Consider the following 27,482-nt stretch of genomic DNA (forward strand, 5'->3'; position numbering starts at 1 on the left):
ATTTTCCCACACTCCTAGTGCCAATTTCTGAAATTGGTGTCCACCATCAGTAGAAGCCTATATGCTCTGAATTTACAAAGCCCAGTAGTGGCGGGTCATTGTATCTGCGTTCAGGGAGGGGAAACGACTGGAAATTCGGGCCCCCCAGATCTTTCCTGCTTGTCCTTTTGTGGCAGCCACTCCTCACATTCAAACAGTTTGCAAAAGTTTACAGGGGAGAACCCTAACTTGTTCCCTAGACGTCAGTTTCTGGAGTTCATGCATTAATACGATAAAAAGAACAGCTGATTCTTATCCAACCCTTACTCTGGGCCGGGCCCTGTTATCAGCATGAAATTTCATGCAGCAACTCGTTTACTCCTCACAACAGCCCACAGGGTATATACGATCATCACCTCCTTTTCACAGGTGAAAAAACCCGAGGTCCAGCGAGGTTGAGTAACTCACCTAGGTCGAACAGCTCAGAAAACCCACTGCAATTCCGGGATTCTAGTTTTGTTTTCGGGTTGTCCCGGGCTTCTGAGGAGGAGTCAGTGGGCTCAGCATGGAGAGGAAGGAAGCCGGAAGGAATTGCGAGGAAGATGCAGCAAGGCTGGAAAGGTTGGGGATCCCCCCGTACCTGCACATCTGGGTACCTGGGGATGGGGCAGGGCCAGGGTAGGGGCCGGTGTCCGTGCCCTGGGGGCCCCCCAGCTGAAAAGTGGGCGCCTGAAGGATGAGCGCAGGCTTACCTGCCGGGCGCTCACCTGGTGGCCGGCGCGGAGGTGGCGGCCGAAACGCACCCAGCCTTCCTGGGTCCCCCTTCCCGCGCCACGCCCTGGGGGGGGCGGTGGGCGGGTGGGTGTGGGGCGCCCAGGACCGGCAGGACCTGTGGGACCCGGGGCCCTGGCTGTCTAGGGAGGCTGTCACCCCGAGGCGACCGGCTCTTCCGGGGCTGGGACGGCTGTAGGCGGCGAGAGGCCTCGGCACCCACGAACTCATAAATACCGGGGCGGCGCTGGTGGCTGGAGAGGCGCGTGCGGGCAAGCTGGCGCCCCCGAGGGTGAGCCGGGGTCCGGGAGGGCACCCCCGCTCCCGGATGGTCCCGACCCGGCTCCAGCCTGGCAGCTGGAGACAGAGCTGGAGCAGGCGGGGAAGCGCTGGGGAGAAGGCGGGTGGGAACAGATGGTGGAAGGGCAGGGACGCTGGGGATGGGGAGAAAGGATGCGGCCGCTCTGGCCAGGATGGACTTAAAGGATCTGGGGGTGGGAGGATTGGGGTCACTAGGAGCAAAATGGAAGGCTAAGGATGGAGTAGAGAGGCGAGATCCCGGGAGCAGGCAGGAATACTTGGAATCTCGGGAGTAGGTAGGAGAACTGGGGTTTCTAACAGCAGGATGGAGAGCTGGGGATGGGGCTGCCGAATGCAACCTCCTACACAGCCTCCACCCCACTCCCAGGCCCCCAGCACTGAGAGTGAGCTCTGGTTAGGAGCAAGGCTCCGGAATCAGGCCCTCCTGGGTTCAAATCCTGGCTCTATCGCATCCTAGCTGTGCAGTTGAATCACTCAGCTGCCCAGTTTCCTCATCTGTGATATGGGGATGACGATGCTCACAGACACCACCTCATAGCAATGTCATGAGGCTTCTGTGAGTTCATCTATGTCAAGCGGTTGGCACACTGTGAGTGAGGCTCAGAGAGCTCTGCTGCTGCTCCTTAGCCATTCTTATTTTTGGTTTCTCTCCAGCATCTGGATAACCACCCGTCTTGAAGGAGACCTCCCTGCCCTCCTGCCTCTGTCCCCCAGAGGACTGCCAGATCATCCTCCATTCCCCAACCTCCCAGCCCTTCCTGCTGTACCTGTGGGGAGGTGACCTCCTCAGTCCCTCCACTTTTCCCCTGTCTGCGGTCACCACCCCACCACCATGCACCCCCTTCCTGGCTACTGGTCCTGTTGCTCTCTACTCCTGCTATTCTCCTTGGGAGTCCAGGGGTCCCCAGGGGCCCCCAGCGCTGCCCCAGAGCAAGTCCATCTGTCTTACCCAGGTAAGTGTCCCTGACCCCTTTCTACGCCTCTCCCAGCGAGGCCCAGCGGTGCTTCATTGTTTGAGGGTTCAGGAATCCCCACCGTGAGCCCCTAAGCAGGTGGCTCATTTCTCCCGAGCCTCTGTCATCTGCCTCTGTGGAATGGGAAGTACAGGCCGTGGTACACCTGGAAGTGTGCGGAATGATCACGGTGCCCAGCCCGCAGTGAGTGCTCTCCTGCTCTCCTAAGGGGGCTGCTGCTGTCTTTGTTCATTGCATCTCTGTTGCGCTTCTGGGACCTGGCACATTTGTTCGTTTGTGCACAGTAGGCCTCAGAGCCAGTTTTGGAAGGAACCAGTGGATGAGTGATAACAGAGCTGGATTACCCAGCCCCTTCTCCATCCCTCCTCTCCTCTTCCCCACCAGGATGGCTGCCTCCCAATCTTTGATTAGGATCCTTCCACTGTCAGGGCAAGAGCTTGGACTCTGGACCCTCGGCACCCAGCCCAAATGGGTTAGAATCCCATCTTTGCTATGTACCTGCTGCCTGATCTTGGGCAAGTGGCTTAACCTCTCTGGCCTCAGCCTCCTCATCTGGATAATGGGGTGATATTAGTGCAACCTCATGGTGAGGTGTAAATGAGTTGCTACCTGTAAAGAGGCAGAACTGAGGCTGGGTGTGGGGGCTCACACCTGTAGCCTTAGCAGTTTGGGAGGCTGAGGCAGGAGAATCACTTGAGGTCACGAGTTTGGGACCAGCCTAGGAAACATAGTGAGACCTCTGCCTCTTAGGAAAAAAGAAAAAAATCTTAGTCATGTGTGGTGGCAAGCACCTGTAGTCCCAGCTACTTGGGAGACTGAGGTGGGAGGATCGCTTGAGCCCAGGAGTTCAAGGCTGCAGTGAGCCATGATTGGCCACTACACTCCAGCCTGGGCAACAGAGAGAATCCTGTCTTAAAAAAAAAAAAAATGTGGTGGAGGCTGGGCATGATGGTGCATGCCTGTAATCCCAGCACTTTGGGATGCTGAGGTGGGTGGATCACTTGACCTCAGGGGTTCAAGACCAGCCTAGGTAACATGGTGAAACCCCATCTCTACAAAAAAATTTAAAAAATAAAAAAATTAGCTGTGCATGGTGGCTCACGCCTGTAGTCTCAGCTACTTGGGGAGCTGAGGCAAGAGGGTCACTTGAGCCCAGGAGGCAAAGGTTGCAGTGAGCCAAGATCATGCCACTACACTCCAACCTGGGTGACAGAGTAAGACCCTGTCTCAAAAAAAAAAGGGTTGGTGGGACAGAACCGAGCTTGGTATGTAGCAGCAATTTCCATACACTTTAAATCTCAGGACTATTTGTTTTACACTGTTAATCTCAGAACTGTTTTACACTGCTAAAACTTACGGAGAACTTCAAAGAACTTTAGCTTATGTGCACTATAGCTAGCAATATTTTTTTTTTTTTTTAGATGGAGTCTCGCTCTGTCGCCCAGACTGGAGTGCAGTGGCCGGATCTCAGCTCACTGCAAGCTCCGCCTCCCAGGTTCACACCATTCTCCTGCCTCAGCCTCCCGAGTAGCTGGGACTACAGGCGCCCGCCACCTCGCCCGGCTAATTTTTTGTATTTTTTAGTAGAGACGGGGTTTCACCGGGTTAGCCAGGATGGAACAATATTTTCTAAATGAGGTATTAAAACTGAGGCATTTAAAATTTTTTATTGTCATTTAAAATTAACAATAACAAATATCTTCTGTATTAATGTAAATGATATTTTTAATGAAAAAACTGTATTTTGCAAGAGAAGAAATTGAGTGAGGAGAGTGACATTGCTTGCATCTTTTAAAAATCTTTTATTTTTTACTCTTTTGAGACAGGGTCCCACTCTGTCACCCAGGTTGGAGTGTAGTGGCACAATCTTCACTCACTGCAGCCTCCGCCCTGCAGGGTTCAAGCGATTCTCCCACTTCAGCCTCCCGAGTAGCTGAGATTACAGGCACCCACCACCATACCTGGCTAGCTTTTGTATTTTTTATAGAGATGGAATTTCACCATGTTGCCCAGGCTGGTCTTGAACCCCTAAGCTCAAGCAATCCTCTGGTCTCGGCCTCCCAAAGTGCTGGGATTATAGGCATGAGCCACTGCGCCTGGCCTAAAATCTCTTTAGTATCTGGTTTGGTAACTGACACCTGGATTCTCCTCAGATCTGTTTTCATTTTAGTCTGTTGTGATTTGTTGTTTTGGATTTTGCCTGTGAAGAAAATCTGTTCTTGCACAGACACGTGGTTGAAACAGGGAGAACAGTTGTTTGTTTGTTTTTTGACACAGGGTTTGGCTTTGTCAGGGTTTGGCCCTGGAGTGCAGTAGCACAAACATGGTTCACTGCAGCCTCGACTTTCAGACTCAAGCGATCCTCCCACCTCAGTCTCTCAAATAGCTGGGACCACAGGGGCATGACACCATGCCCAGCTAATTTTTTTTTTTTTTTTTTGAGATGGAGCCTCACTGTATTGGCCAGGCTGGAGTGCAATGGCATGATCTTGGCTCACTGCAAGCTCTGCCTCCTGGGTTCAAGTGATTCTCCTGCCTCAGCCTCCCAAGTATCTGGGATTACAGGCACACACACCACCATGCCCGGCTAATTTTTATATTTTTAGTAGAGATGGGGTTTCACCATGTTGGCCTGGTTGGCCTTGAACTCCCGACCTCAGGTGATCCACTCACCTCAGCCTCCCAAAGTGCTGGGATTACAGGCGTGAGCCACCGTGCCAGGCTCTAGTCCTACTCTTTTCTATCTGTGACAGTTCCTCAGTTATTCCTTATCTTTCCTTGTTTTTCATGTCTTTTACGTCTTCAAAGAAGATAGTTTCTTCTTTTTTTTTTTAGATAGGATCTCACTCTGTCACCCACACTGGAATGCAATGGCGCAATCATAGCTTACTGCAACCTCTAACTTCTGGACACATGTGCTCCTCCTGACTCAGCCTCCTGAGTAGCTGGAGTAGTGCAGACGTGCACTACCATGCCTGGCTAATTCTTTTTATTTTTTATAGAGATAAGGTCTCACCGTGTTGTCCAGGCTAGTCTCAAACTCCTGGGCTCAAGTGATTCTCCCACCTCAGCATCCCAAAGTGCTGGGAAGACAGGGGTGAGCTACCATGCCCAGGAGAGAAAGAGTTTCTTAAAGGTTAGTTGCAATGTGGAATCAGAAACCACATGAATGAACCGGCTTGGCATTTGCCGGTCTAGTGACCTTGGACAAAGCATTTTGCCTGGAGGCCTCTGTAAAAATGGGAAAGGCAGTAAAAACCCATCTCATAGTGCTGCCGTGGCAATCCAGTGAGATCATGGCTGTCCTTTTTCATCCTACACAATAACAATGGCAAGTACATGCTTATAAGTGCTCTAGATGGATAACTCGTTTAACCTGGTATCCACCTTAAGCTGTAGGTACCATTGCTACTCCCGTTTGACAAGAGAGTAAAACTGAGACCCATAGCAGGGGAAGAGTCTGACCCCAGTTCACATAGCCTGGGAATCTGAATGCTGGCAGGCTGGTTCAGGAGCCCACGATCTTTGTGGGTTTGTTTGTTTTGAGACAGAGTCTCACTCTGTCGCCCAGGCTGGAGTGCAGTGGTGCAGTCTTGGCTCACTGCAACCTCTGCCTCTCACGTTCAAGGGATTCTCCTGCCTCAGCCTCCCAAGTAGCTGGGACTACCAGCGCGTATCACCATGCCTGGCTGATTTTTGTACTTTTGTATTTTGTATTTTTTTGGTTTTTGAGTTGGAGTCTCACTCTGCTGCCCAGGCTAGAGTGCAGTGGTGCGATCTTGGCTCACTACAACCTCCACCTCCCAGGTTCAAGCGATTCTCCTGCCTCAGCCTCTCAAATAGATGGGACTACAAGTGCATGCCACTAAGCCCGGCTAATTTTTGTATTTTAATAGAGACAGGGGTTTCACCGTGTTGCCCAGGCTGGTCTTGAACTCCTGACCTCAAGTGATCCGTCCACCTTAGCCTCCCAAAGCAGTGGGATTACAGGCATAAACCACTGCACCCGGCCCCTAATTTTTGTATTTTTCAGTAGAGACGGGGTTTCGCTATGTTGGGCAGGCTGATCTTGAACTCCTGGCCTCAAATGATTCACCCACCTCAGCCTCCCAAAGTGCTGGGATTACAGGCATGAGCCACTGTGCCCGGCCTATTTTAAAACTCTTTAATTTTGTACCACTTTTAGATTTAGCAGAAACGTTCCAAAAATATTACAGAGTTCCTGTCTCCCCTCACTCGGTTTCCCCTGATGTTAACATTTTATGTAACCATGGTACAATGATTAAAACCAAGAAATCAAGATTGGTACAATACTGTTAACTAAACTACAGATCTCATTTGAATTTCACCCGTTTTTCTTCTAATGTCCATTGCCCCTTCCAGAATCTGATCCGGGGTCTCACACTGCATTTAGCGGTTGTGCCTCCCTAGTCTCCTCCCATCCATTAGTTTCTCAGTCTTCCCTTGTCTTTCATGATCTTGGTATTACTGAGTACTGATCAGCTATTTCATACAGTATCTCTCGTTTGGGGTTTGTCTGATACTTTCTCATGACTGGAATTAAGTTATGTATTTTTGGCAAGACTATCATAGACGTGATGTTGTGCCCTTCTTGGTGCATGATATGAAGGATCAAGATGTGGCTATGACTTATTGTTGTGACTTACTGATGTTGACCCAGATTGTTTCATTAAGGAGGTGCCTGCTGGGTTTCTCCTCTATAAAGTAATTATTCTTCTCTTTGTAGTTAATAAATATCTTGAGGGAGATGGCTCAAGACAATGCAAATCCCATTTCTCCTCAATGTTTGCTCACTAATTTTAGCATCCATCAGTGGATATTATTGGCAACAATTATCAATGTGGTGTTTGCCTAATGGTGATTTTCTAATTTTCTAATTCCCTCCTTTTTTTTTTTTCCTTTTAAATTTTATAACTTTTGTTTTGTTTTGTTTTTGAGACGGAGTCTTGCTCTGTTGCCCAGGCTAGAGTGCAGTGGCGTGATCTCGGCTCACTGTAATCTCCACCTCCCAGGTTCAAGCAATTCTCTTGCCTCAACCTCTCATGTAGTGGGGATTACAGGTGCACGCCACCACGCCTGGACAAGTTTTTGCATTTTAGAAGAGACGGGATTTCACTGTGTTGCCCAGGCTGGTCTCGAACTCCTGAGCTCAGGCAATCTGCCTACCTCATCCTCCCAAAGTGTTAGAATTACAGGCGTGAGCCACTGCGCCCGGCTAATAACTTCTAATTTATTTATTTATTTGTTTATTTATTTATTTTGAGACAGAGTCTTGCTCTGTCACCCAGGCTGGAGTGCAGTGGCACAATCTCAGCTCATTGCAACCCTTACCTCCCGGGCTCAAGTGACCTTCTCACCTCTGCCTCCTGAGTAGCTGGGACTACAGGGATGCACCACCATGCCTGGCAATTTTTGCATTTTTGTAGAGACAGGGTTTCACCATGTTGCCCAGGCTGGTCTGGAACTCCTGGGCTCAAGCAATCCACCTGCCTCAGCCTCCCAAAGTGTAGGGATTATAGATGTGAGCTACTGTACCCAGCCTCCACACTTCTATTTTTTTTTTTTTTTTTTTGGTCTATTGTTCCTATTCAATATAGTAGCTCCTTCCATCTAATTGAAATTTTATTTTAAGAAAAAGCTATCCCTTCCTGATCCCTTCATTAATTTATTCAATGATTTATTTATATCATGGACTCATGGATATCCATTTTATTCCATGGGTGAAAAATCTGATGTTATGATTGTCCCAGATTTGGTCTCTCAGAATTCCTTCAGATTGGGTTCTGTGTTGTTACAACAAGCCTCCATCATTTCTGAGTACTTCCTCACTTGATGACACCACAAATAATTCCAGGCTCCTCTTGTATATTTCCTGTTCCATCCTTGGAAGCACCTATTTCCCACAACGAGTTCCAGTTTCTTTTTTTTTTTTTTGAGATGGAATTTCACTCTTGTCACCCAGGCTGGAGTACAGTGGCGTGATCTCGGCTCACAGCAACCTCTGCCTCCCGGGTTCAAGGGATTCTCCTGCCTCAGCCTCCCGAGTAGCTGGGACTACAGGCGTGCACCACCAAGCCCACCTGATTTTTGTATTTTTAGTAGAGATGGAGTTTCACCATGTCAGTCTGGCTGGTCTCGAACTCCTGACCTTGTGATCGACCTGCTCAGCCTCCCAAAGTACTGGGATTACAGGCGTGAACCACTGCACCCAGCCCTCCAGTTCCTTTTTATTGGAGAATGGGTATTTAGAAACTAATATCTGGGCACTAGGTGTGCTCATTGCCACTGAGATGTCATAGCTTCTAGTTCCTCTCAACAAACACAGCGAGGCAATACATGCATGTACACAAAGCTTCATGTTCACACATCTATGTTTGAATCCGTATAAATTTTTTTTTTTTTTTTGAGACGGAGTCTTGCTCTGTTGCCCAGGCTGAAGTGCAGTGGCGCAATCTCGGCTCACTGCAAGCTCTGCCTCCTGGGTTCACGCCATTCTCCTGCCTCAGCCTCCCCAGAAGCTGGGACTACAGGCGTCTGCCACCACGCCCGGCTAATTTTTTTTGTATTTTTAGTAGAGACGGGGTTTCACCGTGTTTGCCAGGATGGTCTCGATCTCTTGACCTCGTGATCCGCCCCTCTCGGCCTCCCAAAGTGCTGGGATTACAAGCGTGAGCCACTGCGCCCGACCAAATCTGTATAAAATTAATTACCTGGCCGGCCACGGTGACTCAGCACTTTGGGAGGCCGAGGCAGGTGGATCACTTGAGGTCAGGCGTTTGAGACCAGCCTGGCCAACATAGTGAAACCCCATCTCTACCAAAAATACAAAAAATTAGCTAGGCATGGTGGCATGTATCTGTAATCCCAGCCACTCAGGAGGCTGGGGCAGGAGAATCACTTGAACCCGGGAGGTGGGTTCAAGTGAACCAAGATCGCACCACTGCCCTCCAGCCTGGGCAACAGAGCGAGACTCCAACTCAAAAAAAAAAAATTACCATGAGATCTTACTGATATCCCTGATTTCAGCCCAGGATCATGGGTTTATTTTAGCCTCATCTTTCCTTATTTGTAACTTCTTTCTCTAACACTCAGAAACTTGACTCTTACTGTCTACAATATATTTATTTGTTCAATCCTAGTGTATACATAAAGCAGTTACAGCTGGGTGTGGTGACTCACGCCTGTAATCTCAGCACTTTGAGAGGCCGAGGTGGATGGATCACCTGAGGTCAGGAGTCAAGACCAGCCTGGCCAACGCTGTAAAACCCCATCTCTACTAAAAATACAAAAATTAGCTGGGCATGGTGGTGCGTGCCTGTAATCCCAGATACTTGGGGGGCTGAGGCAGGAGAATCACTTCAACTCAGGAGGCAGAGGTTGCAGTGAGCCAAAATCGTGCTATTGCACTCCAGCCTTGGCAACAAGTGTGAAACTTGGTATAAATATATATATATATCAGTTTCAGAATCATTTACGGGTATGCCTGTGAGAAGCACTCAATGCCAAGTTGACAGCCTTTATGCACAGTCCTTTTCGTCTTTTGCCTTATAATAATACCCACTTAGGACACTGTTTCTTGCAGTTGTTTTTCTTCCTTACCCCTTTCCACATGGTTATGTTATTCATTTTTTTATCTGGTTAGGTCCACTTATTAGTGTCTCTATTCCACATTGGGTTCCCCCCATATCCTGATAGTTTTGTTTATTTTGTGGGTGTGTGAGGGAAACGTGAAACACGACTACAGTTTCAGGAGTCAAACTTATATGAAAAGCCTGACTCAGATAAGTGTCTCTGTTTCTTCATCCCTACTACTCTGTTCCTCTGTTCCCATTCCCCCTTTCATTTATTTATTTATTTATTTATTTATTTATTTATTTATTTGAGACAGAGCCTTGCTCTGTCTTGCCAGGCTGGAGTGCAGTGGTATGATCTCAGCTCGCTGCAGCCTCCGCCTCCCGGGTTCAAGCAATTCTCCTGTCTCAGCCTCCTGAGTAGCTGGGACTACAGGCGTGTGCCACCAAACCCGGCTAATTTTTGTATTTTTAGTAGAGATGGGGTTTCGCCATATTGGCCAGGCTGGTCTCGAACTTCTGACCTCAAGTGATCCACCTGCCTTGGCCTCCCAAAGTGCTGGGATTACAGGTGTGAGCCACTGAGCCTGCCCCCCCCGCTTTTTTTCTTTCTTTTCTTTCTTTCTTTCTTTCTCTTTCTTTCTTTCTTTCTTTCCTTCTTTTCTTTCTTCTTTCTTTCTTTTCTTTCTCTCTTCTTTTTCCTTCCTTCCTTTCTCTCTCTCCCTTCCTTTCTTTCTCTTTTCCTTCCTTCCTTCCTTCCTTCCTTCCTTCCTTCCTTCCTTCCTTCCTTCCTTCCTTCCTTCCTTCCCCTCCTTCCCCAGCCCCCATTCTTTCTCTTTTTTTTTTTTTTTGAGACGGGTCTTGCTCTGTCACCCAGGAGTGCACTGAGTGGCACAATCTCGGCTCACTGCAACCTCTGCCTCCTGGGTTCAAGTCATTCTTCTGCCTCAGCCTCCTGAGTAGCTGGGATTACAGGCATGCACCACCATGCCCGGCTAATTTTTATATTTTTAGTAGAGACCAGGTTGCCAGGCTGGTCTCGAACTCCTGACCTTAAGTGATTTACCTGCCTGAACCTCCCAAAGTGCTGGGATTGCAAGTGTGAGCCACCACGCCCAGCTAATTTTTGCATTTTTAGTAGAGACGGAGTTTCACCGTGTTGGCCAGGCTGGTCTCAAACTCCTGGCCTCAAAGTGATCTAGCCACCTCGGCCTTCCAACGTGCTGGGAATACACGTCTGGCCTCCTCTTTTTTTCTACCTCATTTTCCACCCATCCCCTGTAAGTAATTCATCTCTTTAGTACCTGGTGTATCCTTTAGTACCTGGTGTATTTCTTTTGTACAAATGAGCAGAGACACCTCCATATTTTCTTATACCCCCTTACATTAAGGGCAGCTAACTATACTCTTATGCACTTTGCTTATTTTGGTATAACAATATGTCCTGGAAACATTTCATAGCAATTCTTGGAGCTTGTCCTCATTCTTTTTTACACCATTGTGTGGATGTTATTCAGTCACTCTCCTAAATATGGGCATTTAGGTTGTTTCCCGTATTTTGCAATTACAAAGAGTACTGCCATAAATAACCCTGAGCACATGCATTTTTGTATGACTGGAGGAAGAACTCTTAACATTACACTACACCACACGGTATTTTTAAAACCTTGACTTGGGTGCTAACATTTAAGAATTTGAAGCTATCACTTCAAAATCTGGATTTTCATATCTATCTATATATGCTCCTGGGATATAAAAACCACCGTGTAGAGATGTGTTCTAGGCTGGGCGTGGTGGCTCATGCCTGTAATCCCAGCACTTTGGGAGGCTGAGGTGGGCGGATCATGAGGTCAGGAGTTCAAGACCAGCCTGGCCAACATGGTGAAACCCTGTCTCTACTAAAAATACAAAAATTAGCCAGGCGTGGTGGCATGCACCTGTAATCCCAGTTACTCAGGAGGCTGAGGCAAGAGAATCACTTCAAATGTGGGGCTGGAACCCCCACACAGAGTCCCTACTGGGGCACCACCTAGTGGAGCTGTGAAAAGAGGGCCACCGTCCTCCAGACCCCAGAATGGTAGATCCACCGACAGCTTACACTGTGCTCCTAGAAAAGCTGCAGACACTCAATGCCAGCCTGTGAAAGCAGCCAGGAGGGAGGCTGTACCCTGCAAAGCCCCAGGGGCAGAGCTGCACAAGGCAATGGGAACCCACCTCTTGCACCAGCATGACCTGCATGTGAGGCCTGGAGTCAAATGAAATCGTTTTGGAGCTTTAAAATTTGACTGCCCTGCTGGATTTTGGACTCGCATGGGCCCTTTAACCTCTTTGTTTTGGCCAATTTCTCCCATTAGGAATGGTTGTGTTTACCCAATACCTGTATCCCCATTGTATCTAGGAAGTAACTAGCTTGCTTTTCATTTTACAGGCTCATAGTTGAAAGGGTCTTGACTTGTCTCACATGAGACTTTGGACTGTGGATTTTTGGGTAATGCTTTTGGGGGACTGTTGGGAAGGCATGATTGATTTTGAAATATGAGGGTATGAAATTTGGAGGGGCCAGGGACAGAATGATACGGTTTGGCTCTGTGTCCCACCAAAATCTCATCTTGAATTGTACACCCATAATTCCCACATGTTGTGAGAGGGACCTGAAGGGAGATCAGTTGAATCATGGGGGCAGTTTCCCCCTTACTGTTCTCGTGGTAGTGAATAAGTCTCATGAGACTGATGGCTTTTTTTTTTTTTTTTGAGACGGAGTCTCCCTCTGTCGCCCAGGCTGGAGTGCAGTGGCTGGATCTCAGCTCACTGCAAGCTCCGCCTCCCGGGTTTACGCCATTCTCCTCCTCAGCCTCCTGAGTAGCTGGGACTACAGGCGCCCGCCACCATGGCCAGCTAATTTTTTGTATTTTTTTAGTAGAGATGGGGTTTCACCATGTTAGCCAGGTTGGTCTTGATCTCCTGACCTCGTGATCCGCCCGTCTCAGCCTCCCAAACTACTAAGGTTACAGGCTTGAGCCACCGCGCCCGGCCTGAGACTGATGGTTTTATCAGGGGTTTCCGCTTCTGCTTCTTCCTCATTTTCTCTTGCCACCGCCATGTAAGGGTATGTCTTTATCAGCAGCATGAAAATGGACTAATATAATAAGTTGGTACCAGTAGAGTGGGGTGTTGCTGAAAAGATACCTGAAAATGTGAAAGCAACTTTGGAACTGGGTAACAGACAGAGGTCGGAACAGTTTAGAGGGCTCAGAAGGAGAGAGGAAAATGTGGGAAAATTTGGAACTTCCTAGAGACTCGGTTGAATGACTTTGACAAAAATACTGATGATGATATGGACAATGAAATCCAGGCAGAGGTGCTCTCAGGTGGAGATGAGGAACATGTTGGGAACTGGAGCAAAGGTGACTCTTGTTAGCTTTTAGCAAAGAAACTGGTGGCATTTTGCCCCTGCCCTAGAGATTATTGGAACTTTGAACTTGAGAGAGATGATTTAGGGTATCTGGTGGAAGAAGTTTCTAAGCAGCAAAGCATTCAACATGTGCTATTAAAGGCATTCAATTCTAAAAGGGAAGGAGAGCATGAAAGTTCAGAAAATTTGCAGCCTGATGATGGGATAGAAAATAAAATCCCATTTTCTGAGGAGAAATTCAAACTGGCTGCAGATATTTGCATAAGTAATGAGGAGCTCAATGTTAATCCCCAAGACAGTGGGGAAAATATCTCCAGGGCATGTCAGAGACCTTTGTGGCAGCCCCTGTCATCACAGACCCAGAGGTCTAGGAGGAAAAAATGGTTTCATGGGCAGGGCCCAGGGTCCCTGTGCTGTGTGCAGTCTAGGGACTTGGTGTCCTGCATCCTAGCCACTCCAGCTGTGGCTGTCAGGGGCCAACATAGAGCTCGGGCCGTGGCTTCAGAGGGTGCAAGCCCCAAGCCTTGGCAGCTTCCACGTGGTTTTGAGCCTGCAGGTGCGCAGAAGTCAAGAATTGGGGTTTGGGAACCTCCACCTAGATTTCAGGAGTAGTTTTCATGCTGTTGATAAAGACATACCTGAGACTGGGAAGAAAAAGAGGTTTAATTGGACTTACAGTTCCACATGGCTGGGGAGGCCTCAGAATCATGGCAGAGGTGAAAGGCATTTCTTTTTTCTTTTTTTTTTTGAGACAGAATCTTGCTTTGTTGCTAAGCTGGAATGCAGTGGCGTGATCTTGGCTCACAGCAACCTCTGTCTCCCTGGTTCAAGCAATTCTCCTGCCTCAGTCTCCCAAATAGCTGGGACTACAGGTGCACGCCACCATGCCCAGCCAATTTTTGTATTTTCAATAGAGATGGGGTTTCACCATGTTGGCCAGAATGGTCTCGATCTCCTGACCTCGTGATCCGCCCGCCTCGGCCTCCCAAAGTGCTGGGTTTACAGGCATGAGCCAATACACCCAGCTGGTGAAAAGCATTTCTTACATGGCTGTGGCAAGAGAAAATGAGGAAGAAGTAAAAGTGGAAACCCCTGATAAACTCATCAGATCTCGTGAGACTTATTCACTACCATGAGAGCAGTATGGGGAAAACTGCCCCCTTGACTCAAACAATCTCCCACTGGTCCCTCCCACAACACATAGGAATTATGGGAGTACAATTCAAGATGAGATTTGGGCGGGGACACAAAGCCAAACCATCTCACGGAGGTTGCAGTGAGCCGAGATTGCGCCATCACACTCCAGCCTGGGCAACAGAGCAAGACTCCTCCTCAAAAAAAAAAAAAAAAAATTAACTGGGCATGGTGGCATGTGCCTGTGGTCCCAGCTTCTTGGGAGGCTGAGGCAGGAGGATAGCTTGAGCCCAGGAGGCCAAGGCTGCAGTAAGCAAAGATGGCACCACTGCACCTCCAGCCTGGGCAACATAGTGAGACCCTATCTCCGAGAAAAAAGAAAAGTCAATAGCTTTGCTAGTACTGGGCCCGTTTCCTGCTTGCTTGGTGGCTATCGCCAGATCTGAGTGATGGCTGCCCCTTTGAGATAGGGCAGGGTCTACAGTTGGCTACATGCTCTGTAACTCCTTGCTCACTTACAGGTGGCCCTTGTCTCCCTTTAGATCACCTGTGGCCTCCAGACACCCAAGCTGGCAACCTTTAAATGACATCATGTGTGTACAATAGTTGGTACAAGACCTGCACACAGTAAATAATGATATTAATAATAATACTCGTTCCCCCATATAACCCTAAGTGTACTAGGCACTATTTCATTTGCTTTACTTATATTTATTCATCTAAGCCTCATAACAACCATATAGCGCAGAAACTATTATTTTTCCATTTTACAGACAGGAAAACTGAGGCTCAGAGAGGTGAAGTGATGTGACCCAGGGAAGCTCAGCTTAGAAATGGCAGAGCTGGATCATGCCTGTAATCCCAGAACTTTGGGAGGCGAAGGTGGGTGGATCACCTGAGGTCAGGAGTTCAAGACCAGTCTGGCCAACATGGCAAAACTACATCTCTACTAAAAATGCAAAAATTAGCTAGGCATGGTGGCACATGCTTGTAATCCTAGCTACTCGGGAGGCTGAGGCAGGAGAATCGCTTGAACCTGGGAGGCGGCACAGGTTGCAGTAAGCTGAGATGGCACCACTGTACTCCAGCCTGGGCAGCAGAGTGAGACCCCGACTCAAAAAAAAAAAAAAAAAGAAGAAGAATAAATGGCAGAGCTGGGATTGAACTTGGGCAGTTCCAGAACCTGTCTCCTTAACTACTAACTGTCATCAGTGGTCAAGCCCCTCACTTTTTCTGCACATCCCTACCACCCTGCCCAGGCCTCACTCCTGGTCTATCCTCTGTCCCTTTCTCCCCAGGTGAGCCAGGCTCCATGACTGTAACCTGGACCACATGGGTCCCAACCCGCTCTGAAGTGCAATTCGGGTTGCAGCCGTCGGGGCCTCTGCCCCTCCGTGCCCAAGGCACCTTCGTCCCCTTTGTGGACGGGGGCATTCTCCGGCGGAAGCTCTACATACACCGAGTCACGCTTCGCAAGCTGCTGCCAGGGGTTCAGTATGGTGAGAGGGCCCCCAGGTTGGGCCCTTGAGGGGGAAAGGGAAGAGGAGTGGGATACAGACTAGAAGCTACCACTGGCCGGTGGCTCAGGCCGGGCTGGTAACTCCTCTGCCTATCTGCAAGCCTATTGTATGAGACCCCAGGATGAAAACGGAAGGTGTGGGGAAGGCAGATCGAAGGGGCATGGGCCAGCCCCAACCAGTCCCCCCATCTCCTCCCCTCCACCAGTTGGGGAAGGATGGGGTTGGAGGGAGCGTCCTGGGGCGGCCCAGCTGACTGCGACATTTTCCTCTCCCTTCAGTTTATCGCTGTGGCAGTGCGCAAGGCTGGAGCCGTCGGTTCCGCTTCAGGGCCCTCAAGAATGGGGCCCACTGGAGTCCCCGCCTGGCTGTGTTTGGGGACCTGGGGGCTGACAACCCTAAGGCCTTACCGCGGCTGCGCAGGGACACCCAGCAGGGCATGTACGACGCCGTTCTCCATGTGGGTGAGGCATCCGCAGGGGCGAGCGGAAGGATGGTGGTCAGCGCGCACGTGGAGGGATGGTGTGGGGAGCGCGGGTGGGGGGCGGTGCCAGGACCGTGGAGGGGACAGGGCTGGGGCCAGTGTGTCTCTGAAGGGACAGGGGATGAGACTGGCTACGGAGATGGTGTCTGTGGCCAACCAGCCTGCCTTGGTTAATATCCCAACTCTGGCACTCTTGCCAGGAGCAGGGGTTTTTCCCCCGTGTATTTTGATTAGAGAGAAAGCTGGTTCCGAGTTCGCAGGACTGTTATGATGACTACGTGAGTTCGCGTTGCCTGGCAGGGTGCAGGTGCACTTCGGTGTCCTTGTGCTGTTTTTATTATTATTGCTGCTGTTATTTAAGAGGGGGAAGAGAATGAGATGGGTAATGGGGATTGGGGATTGCATGTTTCAAAGTGCAGGCGCTGGAATCAGGCTCCCTAGGTTTTATTTCTATATCTTCACTAGCCAGCTGTGTGACCTGGGTCCTCAGTTTCCCCATCTGAAATAGGAATAATAATAATACTAATGTTGGGCCGGGCGCGGTGGCTCATGCCTGTAATTCCAGCACTTTGAGAGGCCAAGGTAGGTGGATCACTTGAGGTCAGGAGTTCGAGACCAGCCTGGCCAACATGGTGAAACTCCATCTCTACTAAAACTACAAAAATTAGCCAGGTGTGGTGGCATGTGTCTGTAATCTCAGTTACTTGGGAGGCTGAGGCAGGAGAATCACTTGAACCTGGGAGGCAGAGGTTGCAGTGAGCCAAGATGGCACCACTGCACACCAGTCTGGGCAGCAGAGGGAGACTCCGTCTCACAAAAAAAAAAAACAAACAAACAAAGAAAACAAAAACAAACAAACAAAAACCATCTTGGCCAGGCACAGTGGCTCACACCTGTGATTCCAGCACTTTGGGAGGCTGGTTTTGAATTCCTAGGCTCAAGTGATACTCCTGCCTTGGCCCCCTAAAGTGCTGGGACTAACCTGGCTCTCTCAATTCCAATGAAAGCAGAGCTGGGCCTGGGTCCTCACCCTCCTTCCACTTCTCCCCCAGGAGACTTTGCCTACAACATGGATCAGGACAATGCCCGCGTCGGGGATAGGTTTATGCGGCTCATTGAACCCGTGGCTGCCAGCCTGCCGTACATGACATGCCCCGGGAACCATGAAGAACGCTAGTGAGGACCGAGGGCTGTGGCGGTGGGCAAGGGCTGGATCAATGGAAACGGTCTCGTTCTTCTTAGTGTCTCCCTTGAGTCTCTCATGCTGCAACATTTCAATTGTAGCAAGAGGAGATGGGGGTGGGCTGGAAGCCAGACTCAGGGCCCGACAGTGGCAGGGTATAGGAGTAGGGCTATGATATTCAGTCCCTCACCTCTATCCCTTGTACTTCCTTTATTCTAGCAACTTCTCTAACTACAAGGCTCGCTTCAGCATGCCGGGGGATAATGAGGGCCTGTGGTACAGGTAATGTGCAGGTGCCGGGGGACTGGCCCTCTCCCCTGAAAGATGGGAGATGCAGAGGAGCCCCGGTCCCTGACCCCTGCCCTTTGACTCCTCCAGCTGGGATCTGGGTCCCGCCCACATCATCTCCTTCTCCACCGAGGTCTATTTCTTTCTCCATTACGGCCGCCACCTGGTACAGAGGCAGTTTCGCTGGCTGGAGAGCGACCTCCAGGTAACCTGGGTGGAGGCCCCCTGTAGTCCCCTGGCCGGCCCCACCTCCCCCTCCACCCCCCACTCCTAGCCCCTCACCCTGGGCCCTTCTCCCTAGAAAGCCAATAAGAACCGGGCAGCCCGGCCGTGGATCATCACCATGGGGCACCGGCCCATGTACTGCTCCAACGCAGATCTGGACGACTGCACACGACATGAAAGCAAGGTGAGGCCCCTCCCTGGGAGACGGTGGGGAGGTGCCGAGAGCCAGGTGCGCGTCGGTCTGCGTCACCCTCACCCACTCATTCACCCTGCCCAGGTCCGCAAAGGCCTCCAAGGCAAGCTGTATGGTTTGGAGGATCTTTTCTACAAATACGGTGAGCAACCCTTGGGACCCATGCCCCACACCCCACCTCTGCCCGATTCAGAGGTCTGATCCCCGCTTGCTCTGTCTCAGGAGTGGATCTGCAGCTGTGGGCTCATGAGCACTCGTATGAACGACTGTGGCCAATTTACAACTACCAGGTGAGGCACGTGGAGGGCTGGGCGCCCACGCAGCTGGGGTCAGGACAGTCAGATGTCCCCAGAATGGCCTCGTGTGACTGCCTGCCACCCAACGTTGTTCCCTTCCCCAGGTATTTAACGGCAGCGGAGAGATGCCCTACACGAACCCGCGAGGACCTGTCCACATCATCACAGGATCTGCCGTGAGCAGGGGGACGGGTGCCTTTGCCTTCTCTCTCTCTTCCTATCCATGGAGGGCTGACTTCGTTCCAGCCTGAGTGCTGGGTGCTTTATACAGTGGATATCACTTAACCCTCAGCCCTAAGGTCAGAAACTCCTAGCAGCATGCCCATTGGATAGATCCAGGAACAGAGCACAGACAGGAAGATACTACAGTGAGTTATGATCACTGTACTGTACTGTAGCCGAGGTGACAAAGCCAGATCCCGTCTCTAAACAAACAAAACAAAACAAAACAAAACAAAACAACTATCTTTTTTTTTTTTTTTTTTTTGAGACGGAGTCTCGCTCTGTTGTCCAGGCCGGAGTGCAGTGGCATGATCTCAGCTCACTGCAAACTCCGCCTCCTGGTTCAAGAGATTTCTGGCTAATTTTTGTACTTTTGGTAGAGATGGGATTTCACCATGTTGGCCAGGCTGGTCTCAAACTCCTGACCTCAAGTGATCTGCCTGCCTCGGCCTCCCGAAGTGCTAGGATTACAGGTGTGCTTGGCCCAAATGTCCCGTTTCTCCTCAAACTTTCACCCTCTTATTTTAGAACCCATTAGCGGACCCTGCCTGCAACAGTTATTACTAAACTGTTCTAATGAGAACCTTTCCTCCCTCTCTCCCTCCCTCCCTCCCTCCCTCCCTTCCTTCCTTCCTTCCTTCTTTCCTTCCTTTTTTGAGACGGAGTTTCACTCTTGTTGCCCAGGTTGGAGCGCAGTGGCGCGATCTCGGCTCACTGCAACCTCCACGTCCCGGGATCAAGCCATTGTCCTGCCTCAGCCTCTCGAGTACTTGGGATTATAAATGCCCACCCCCATGCCCGGTTAAGTTTTGTATTTTTAGTAGAGATGTGGTTTCACCACGTTGGCGAGGCTGGTCTCGAACTCCTGACCTCAGGTGATCGGCCCACCTTGGCTTCCCAAAGTGCTGGGATTACAGGCGAGAGCCACTGCGCCCAGTCTTACTGTGCCGTTCTAATGGGGATTTTCTGTCGCCCTCACTCTTCCAAGATTTATTAATTGAGATCCTCCTGCAAGGCTGACTTGTGTCTTCTGCCACATTTGTTTAGTTGGTTAATTGTTTATTTATGTCTGTGTGAACTCATGGGTAATTTATTTTACTCTGCGGGTTATTATCCAACACGACTGTTATTTATCTGGATGTTTAGGTTGTGCCGGCTGCGGCCATCAGTGGGCTCCTGTCTCCTTTCCACTCGTCCCCTCCTTATTCTCTGGCACTTCAAAATATTCCAAGATCATCCTTGGAATAGGATCATCCTTGGAATAGAAAAAACAAGGATCATCCTTGTTTTTTCTGCTCAGGCTTGGAATCTACCCCTTCTCCATGGAGCGAGGCTTAGTTTTTAATTTTTTAATTTAATTTAAAAAAGTTTGGCCACACACAGTGGCTCATGCCTGTAATCCCAACACTTTGCGGGGCCGAGGCGGGCAGGTTGCTTGAGGTCAGGAATTCGAGACCAGTCTGGGCAACATGGTGAAACCCCGTCTCTATTAAAAAAAAATACAAAATTTAGCCATGCTTGGCGGTGCACACCTGTAGTCCCAGCTACTTGGGAGGCCAAAGTGGGAGGATTGTTTGAGCCCGAGAAGTTGAAGCTGCAGTGAGCTGAGATTGTGCTACTGCACTCTAGCCTGGGGACAGAGCGAGACCCCATCTCAAAAACAAAAATGTTTTTAATAGAGACAGTCTCACTATGTTGCCCAGGCTGATCTCGAATTCCTGGGCTTAAGCAATTCCCCCGCTTGGCCTTCCAAAGCTGCTGCTTATAAATGATTAAGAGCAAAGTGAGGCAGGGTGCGGTGGCTCACGCCTGTAATCCCAGCACTTTGGGAGGCTGAGATGGGTGGATCGCTTGAGTCTAGGAGTTTGAGACCAGCCTGGGCAACATGACAAAACCAATTATTATTATTTTATATATATATATGTATATATATAAAAGTAACAATCACTTGTAATAAAAATTCAAACAGTTACAGAGAGCAGGAGGTGAACAGCAGCCACTCACACCGCACATTGCCCCACTCTCAGCTGCTGACTCTCTTGAGGCATTTTATAATGTTCTCTGCATATACAAATGAGTAATTGTTTAGATAGAGACATGTTACTGTATTGCTTACTTTAAAAAACAAAAACAAAAACCACTTAGATTGTGGGTCATGCCCCAGTGGTTCTCAAACTTGGTGCACATCAGAATTACCTAGGGAGCTTTTAAAACTGCAATGCTTGGTCCTGACCCTGGTCAAAATACCAGAATCCCTGGCATTGATCTCCCAGAGTAGCTGCCACGTGGAGCACAAAATAGAATGCTGTCAGCACCAGATGGCTTCTCACGGCCCTTGGCAGTCAGGCTCTGCCCATGGGTGACTGCTATTCTGATTTTATCAGCACAAATTGGTTTTTTTCTTTAATTAAAAAATTTGAGGCCGGGCGCGGTGGCTCACGCCTGTAATCCCAACACTTTGGGAAGCTGAGGCGGGCGGATCACCTGAGGTCAGGAGTTTGAGACCAGCCTGCCCAACATGGCGAAACCCTGTCTCTACTAAAACCAAAAAATTAGCTGGGCGTGGTGGCGGGCACCTGTAATCCCAGCTACTCAGGAGGCTGAAGCAGGAGAATCGCTTGAACCCAGAAGGCAGAGGTTGCAGTGAGCCAAGATCACGCCATTGTACTCCAGCCTGGGTGACAAGAGTGCAACTCTGTCTCAAAAATAAAAAATTTAAAAAAAAATTGAAATTATTTCAGACCAACAGTAAAGTTGCACTAACAATACAAAGACTTTCCATATCCACTTCACCAAGATTTCCTAAATATGAACATTTAACCACTTTTTTTTTTTTTTTTTTAAGATGGAGTTTCACTCTTGTTGCCCAGGCTGGAGTGCAATTGACGTGATCTCTGCTCACTGCAACCTCCGCCTCCTGGGTTCAAGTGATTCTCCCGCCTCAGCCTCCTGAGTAGCTGGGACTACAGGCCTGTGCCACCACACCCGGCTAATTATTGTATTTTTAGTAGAGATAGGGTTTCACCATGTTGGCCAGGCTGGTCTTGAACTCCTGACCTCATGATCTGCCCGCCTCGGCCTCCCAAAGTGCTGGGATTACAGGCATGAGCCACCGCACCTGGTTGCACGATGTCTTTTTAACCTCTTTTTTTTTTTTTTTTTTTTTTGAGACGGAGTCTCGCTGTGCCGCCCAGGCTGGAGTGCAGTGGCCGGATCTCAGCTCACTGCAAGCTCCGACTCCCGGGTTCACGCCATTCTCCTGCCTCAGCCTCCCGAGTAGTTGGGACTACAGGCGCCCGCCACCGCGCCCGGCTAGTTTTTTGTATTTTTTAGTAGAGACGGGGTTTCACCGTGTTAGCCAGGATGGTCTCGATCTCCTGACCTCGTGATCCGCCCGTCTCGGCCTCCCAAAGTGCTGGGATTACAGGCTTGAGCCACCGCGCCCGGCCTTTTTAACCTCTTTGAGCCTCTGATTTCTCAGCTGAAAGTGTGGTATGGATGGGTCTCATTACTGATGATACTCACTTTGATCACTTGGTTAGGGAGGTGTCTGCCAGCCCTCTCCACCATAAAGTGACTCTCTTTTTTCCTATGTAATTAACAAGCATCTCCTGGAGAGATACTTTGAGACTATGCAAACGTCCTGTTATGCCTCAAACTTTCCCTGCTTAGTTTTATCATCCATTCATGATCCTTGCTTCAATCTGGTATTACAATGCTGGGTGCAAAATAGTGATTTTCCTCGCTCTGGCATCCTCTCTGCTCCTCAAGCCTGGCTTTTCTGCGGCAAGCACGAGCATTCTGTTTCCCCAGGCGTTGGTGTTTTAAAAAGCTTTCTTGGAGGGTCTACTGTGCAGCCAGGCTTCAGATCCAGTGATTTCTCTGTTCTTCGAATTGCTTTTTCCCCTTCACACACATCTTGGCCATCTTTCTGTCTCACCCCGCTTCCCTGCTTTGTGATGGCTATGCTATAATGTATTTAACTGACTCCCTGATGGGTGTTGGGATGGCTTCCGGTTCAGAGCTTTCACTGTAATGCTATAGTGGGCAGAGTCTTACACAGCTGTGTAGTTTTCTAGAAGTCAGAGACCTGGAGTAGGGAAGCCTGCCCAGGACAAAATGTTCAATTGCAAAGCATTATTGTGGCCAAGTCTTTTTGTTTTTGTTTTTGTTTGAGACAGTCTCACTCTGTTGCCCAGGCTGGAGTGCAGTGGCATGATCTTGGCTCACTGCAACCTCCGCCTCCCGGGTTCAAGCAATTGTCCTGCCTCAGCTTCCCAACTAGATGGGACTATAGTCGTCTGCCACTACACCGGGCTAATTTTTGTATTTTTAGTAGAGACAGGGTTTCACCATGTTGGCCAGGCAGGTCTCTGACTCCCAACCTCAATTGATCTGTCGTTCTTGGCCTCCCAAAGTGCTGGGATTATAGGCGTGAGCCACCGGGCCTGGTCTCTATGGCCAAGTCTGAACTGTCTTCCTTGAGGGCAGCAGGGTCCTGGGCTGGCAGGTCATTTCTGCTTCCCTGCGGGTCCTACACCTGCCCTGGGTCTGACCAGTTCTCCCTTCCCAGGGTTGTGAGGAGCGGCTGACGCCCTTTGCTGTCTTCCCGAGGCCCTGGAGTGCCGTGCGTGTGAAGGAGTACGGGTACACCCGGCTGCACATCCTCAACGGGACCCACATCCACATCCAGCAGGTGTCGGACGACCAGGTCAGTGAGGGGCAGGCCCGACTCATCTGACTGCACAGCCAGGCCCTGCCAGGCAAATGAGTTGTTAAAAACATGGACTCGGCCGGGCACAGTGGCTCATGCCTGCAATACCTGCAAGTTGGTGGGGCTAAGGCACGAGGATTGCTTGAGTCCAGGAGTTCAAGACCAGCCTGGGTAACATGGTGAGACCTAGTCTCTACAAAAAATACAAAAATTAGGCCAGGTGTGCTGGTTCACACCTGAAATCCTAGCACTTTGGGAGGCCGAGGCAGACAGATCACTTGAGGTCAGGAGTTAGAGACCAGCCTGACCAACATGGTGAAACCCTGTCTCTACTAAAAATACAAAAATTAGCTCCCCGTGGTGGCAGGTGCCTGTAATCCTAGCTACATGGGAGGCTGAGGCAGGAGAATCACTTAAATCTGGGAGGCGGAGGTTGCGGTGAGCCGAGATGGCGCCACTGCACTCCAGCTTGGGAGACAGAATGAGACTCTATCTTGGGAAAAAAAAAACAAAAACGAAAATTAGCCAAGTGTGGTGGCAGAAGTCTGTAGTCCCAACTACTTGGGAGGCTGAGGCAGAGGATCACTTGAGCCTAGGAGTTAGAGTTTGCAGTGAGCTATGATCTCGCCTCTGTACTCCAGCCTGGGCAACACAGTGAGACCCTAACTCAAAACAAAAAAACAAACAAATGTGGACTGTAGAACTAGAAACCTGCTCCTGCTACTTACCAGCTGAATGACCTTGAGCCACTCATCTAACTTTTTTTTTTTTGAGACGGAGTCTCGCTCTGTCGCCCAGGCTGGAGTGTAGTGGCGCGATCTCTGCTCCCTGCAACCTCCACCTCCCAGGTTCAGGAAATTCTCCTACCTTAGCCTCCCAGATAGCTGGGATCACAGGTGCCCAACACCACACCTGGCTAATTTTTCATATTTTTAGTAGAGACGGGGTTTCACCATGTTGGCCAGAATGGTCTCGAACTCCTGACATCAAGTGATCTGCCCACCTCGGCCTCCCAAAGTCCTGGGATTACAGGCATGAGCCACCATGCTGGGCCCACTTATCTAACTTCTTTGAGCCTCAGTTTTCCCGTCTGTGAGAGGGGATGATCATAGTTTCCACCTCACAGGACTACGTGGGGGTTGAAGGACTTATTATATATAAAATGCTTAGAATAGTGCAGAACTTGGTAAATTTTGTAGGTGTTTCCCATTGTGAGGCAGGGGAAGATAAAGATGGCAGGGTGGCACACAGGTGGGGGGAAATAATAAGATGGGTATGTGGTAGGGCTGGCTGAAGGTTAGGTGGACCCAAATAATAATGGCTCACCTTTCTTTATTTTTGCCATTGTAGTTTTTAAAAAATGATAATATTTATGATTTATTGAGCACCTACTGCATACCAGGCACTGCCTAGATGCTCTGTATTTAGTAGCATTTAATTTAATTAATTAATTAATTTATTTTTGAGACAGAGTCTCACTCTGTTGCACAGGCTAGAGTGCAGTGGTGCAATCTAAGCTCGCTGCAACTTCCACCTCCCAGGTTCAAGCAGTTCTCCTGCCTCAGCCTCCCGAGTAGCTGGGATTACAGGCACATGCCACCACACCTGGCTAATTTTTTGTATTTTTAGTAGAGACAGGGTTTCGCCATGTTAGCCAGGCTGGTCTTGAACTCCTGACCTTAGGTGATCCGCCCGCCTCGGCCTTCCAAAGTGCTGGGATTACAGGTGTGAGCCACCGCATCCGGCTCCAGTAGCACTTTATACACCAAAACAATCTCATAGGAGTGGATTTCCTCTCATTTTATAGGTGAGGGAACTGAGGCTCAGAGAGGGAAAGTAATTTTCCCAGGGTCACACAGCTGGAGGACAGCCGAGCTGGGATCCCATAGCTACCATTTATCAAGTGGCGGATGCACCGGGCGCAGACTTTGTGTGCATGATCTCACTCGGTTCTTGCCATGACTCTGGGCATCTATTACTTTGTGCATCGCATATGCTCAGAGATTCCAGCCACATGCTTAAGGCCACGTAGAGGATGGATGTGCTGGCCAGGCGCAGTGGCTGATGCCTGTAATCCCAGCACTTTAGGAGGCTGAGGCAGGTGGATCACTTGAGGTCAGGAGTTCAAGACCAGCCTGGCCAACATGGTGAAACCTTGTCTCTAGTAAAAAATACAAAAATTAGCCAGGCGTAGTGGTGCGTGCCTGTAATCCCAGCTGGTCGGGAGGCTGGGGCAGGAGAATGGCTTGAACCTGGGAAGCAGAGGTTTGGCAGTGAATCAAGATCGTGCCACTGCACTCCAGCCTGGGTGACACCGCAAGACTCTGTCTCAAAAAAAAAAAAAAAAAAAAGAGAGAGAGAGGGAAAGAGTGGATGTGCTGAAATATAAAGTAAGGTCTGTCTCACTCCAGAGTTTGTGCTCTAAGAATAGCCTCCACTTACATAGCCCTTTCCATATGCTGGGCTCTGTTTACACATACTATCTCATTTAACTCCCACAACATCTATGATGTGGGTACTGTTACTCTCCCCACCACTTTTCACATGAGGAAAACTGAGGCCCAGAGAGGTCTAGCCACTTGCTCGGGGTTGTACAGCCCATCAGAGGGCAAAGAGGGGATTGGAACCCAGGCCATCTGGCCCCAGAGTTCAAGCTTTCAGCTCTAACTACTGTCCCTGTTTTTGTCCCTCACAGGATGGGAAGATCGTAGATGATGTCTGGGTGGTGAGACCCCTGTTTGGCCGGAGGATGTATCTCTAGGGATGGGGGCAGCTCTCCTCCAGAAGCCTACGTTTTGCTGCCTTGGCTGCTGTGACCAGAGACTGCCCAGGCCTGGGTGGGGATTTGGGTGGGCCCTGACTCCCCTGCCCTCCAGAGGCCCCATGTAGGGTGCATGCAGCCCTATGGAGCTGGGGCAGCTGTTCCCTCCTGGAGAGGTGGGAGTCCTGGCTGGCTGTGGAGGGAGGGCAGGTGTGCAGGCACAGAGTGACACAGAGCAGGTCTCTGCTGGCAGGGCACCGCCCTCCTGCATAGCTCTGATCGGGCGAGGTGCCCACAGGGCTTCAGGCATCAAGGGGCTTAAGCCGTGGCTCCATGGACTCTGCGCATCTTCCGGGGATACCCCTGGGCTGCCTCCTGTCCTGCCCACTGGGCAAGGGCATCACCAGCCTTCCGTCAGCAAGGTGGCCACAACTGTCATGATACTACTCACCAGCAGGTGGTGTCGGGGACTTTTTCTTCTGAGCGCGGCATTGAGAGTTGGTCTGAAGCCTGGCTCCCGCTTCACTGCTCCAGGACTGCTACGGAGAGTCCCTTCGTGCCTCAGTTTCCCAGCCTGGCACCGTCTTATCCGGGAAGAGGAGACGTGTTAACACTCTTGCCTCCCAGCTAGGACAGATGATGAACCGCGAGAGCCCACAGACTTGCCAGTTCGTGCCCCCTTTCCTTCCTTTCTTTCCTGTCTTTTATTTATTGAATCATAATTTATCCAGCATCTACCATGTGCCAGGCTCTGTTCTCAGAGCTGGAGAGACAGCCATTTACAAGACAGCCATTTACAAGACAGCCCTCACAGAGCTGACACCCTAACCAGAGAGTTGGACAAAAACCGCGATAAATGAGTTGGTTAAATGGCGATTTGTGCATAGAAAATGCAGGGACAGTGAAGGAGTGGTTGCAGTTTTCAGGGGGATCTCACTGAGAGGGCAACATTTGATCCGAAGGAGGTGGGGAGGGAGCCAAGTGGGCAGACATCTGGGGAAAGAGCGTTCCAGGCAGAGGAATAGCCAGTGCAAAGGCCCTGAGACAGAAATGTGCCTGGCTGGCCGGGTACAGTAACTCACATCTGTAGTCCCAGCACTTTGGGAGGCTGAGGCGGGCGGATCACTCGAGCCCAGGAGTTTGAGACCAGCCTGGCTGACACGGCGAAACCCTGTCTCTACCAAAAATACGAAAATTAGCTGGGCGTGGTGGTGTGTGCCTGGAGTCCCAGCTGCCCAGAAGGCTGAGGTGGGAGGATGGCTTGAGCCCAGGAGGTTGAGGCTGCAGTGAGCCACGATTGCGCCACTGCACCCCAGCCTGGGCAACAGAGCAAGACCCTGTCTCAAAAAATATATGTAAATAAAAAAGTTTTAAAAAGAGAAAAATAAAACAAGGAAACGTGCGTGCCCTGTTGGA

The 27,482-nt window shown here is 49.9% G+C and overlaps 1 protein-coding gene across 15 annotated transcripts; it reads left to right on the plus strand.

The window, feature by feature from the left end:
- The first annotated feature begins 352 nt into the window (after positions 1–352).
- ACP7 (acid phosphatase 7, tartrate resistant (putative)) lies at positions 353–27,468 on the plus strand. Of its 15 annotated transcripts, none has more exons than XM_077982698.1 (14): positions 353–1,042; positions 1,726–2,024; positions 14,726–14,776; positions 15,482–15,682; positions 15,982–16,164; positions 17,237–17,360; positions 17,587–17,649; positions 17,746–17,860; positions 17,957–18,064; positions 18,158–18,215; positions 18,296–18,363; positions 18,474–18,545; positions 23,165–23,302; positions 26,001–27,468. In XM_077982698.1, the coding sequence occupies exons 3-14, from the start codon at positions 14,767–14,769 to the stop codon at positions 26,064–26,066; spliced, it is 1,206 nt and encodes a 401-aa protein (XP_077838824.1). In that variant the 5' UTR covers positions 353–1,042; positions 1,726–2,024; positions 14,726–14,766; the 3' UTR covers positions 26,067–27,468. The 15 variants fall into 15 exon arrangements, with proteins under 15 accessions (XP_077838824.1, XP_014979377.1, XP_077838828.1 ...); XM_077982702.1 differs by lacking the exon at positions 14,726–14,776 and adding an exon at positions 2,430–2,517 and having other exon boundaries at positions 522–600; positions 1,726–2,228; XM_077982701.1 differs by lacking the exon at positions 14,726–14,776 and adding an exon at positions 2,430–2,517 and having other exon boundaries at positions 522–600.
- The last annotated feature ends 14 nt before the right edge of the window (positions 27,469–27,482 follow it).

The sequence above is a fragment of the Macaca mulatta genome, chromosome 19, assembly GCF_049350105.2.
Source record: "Macaca mulatta isolate MMU2019108-1 chromosome 19, T2T-MMU8v2.0, whole genome shotgun sequence".
In the NCBI taxonomy this organism is placed as follows: Eukaryota; Metazoa; Chordata; class Mammalia; order Primates; family Cercopithecidae; genus Macaca; species Macaca mulatta.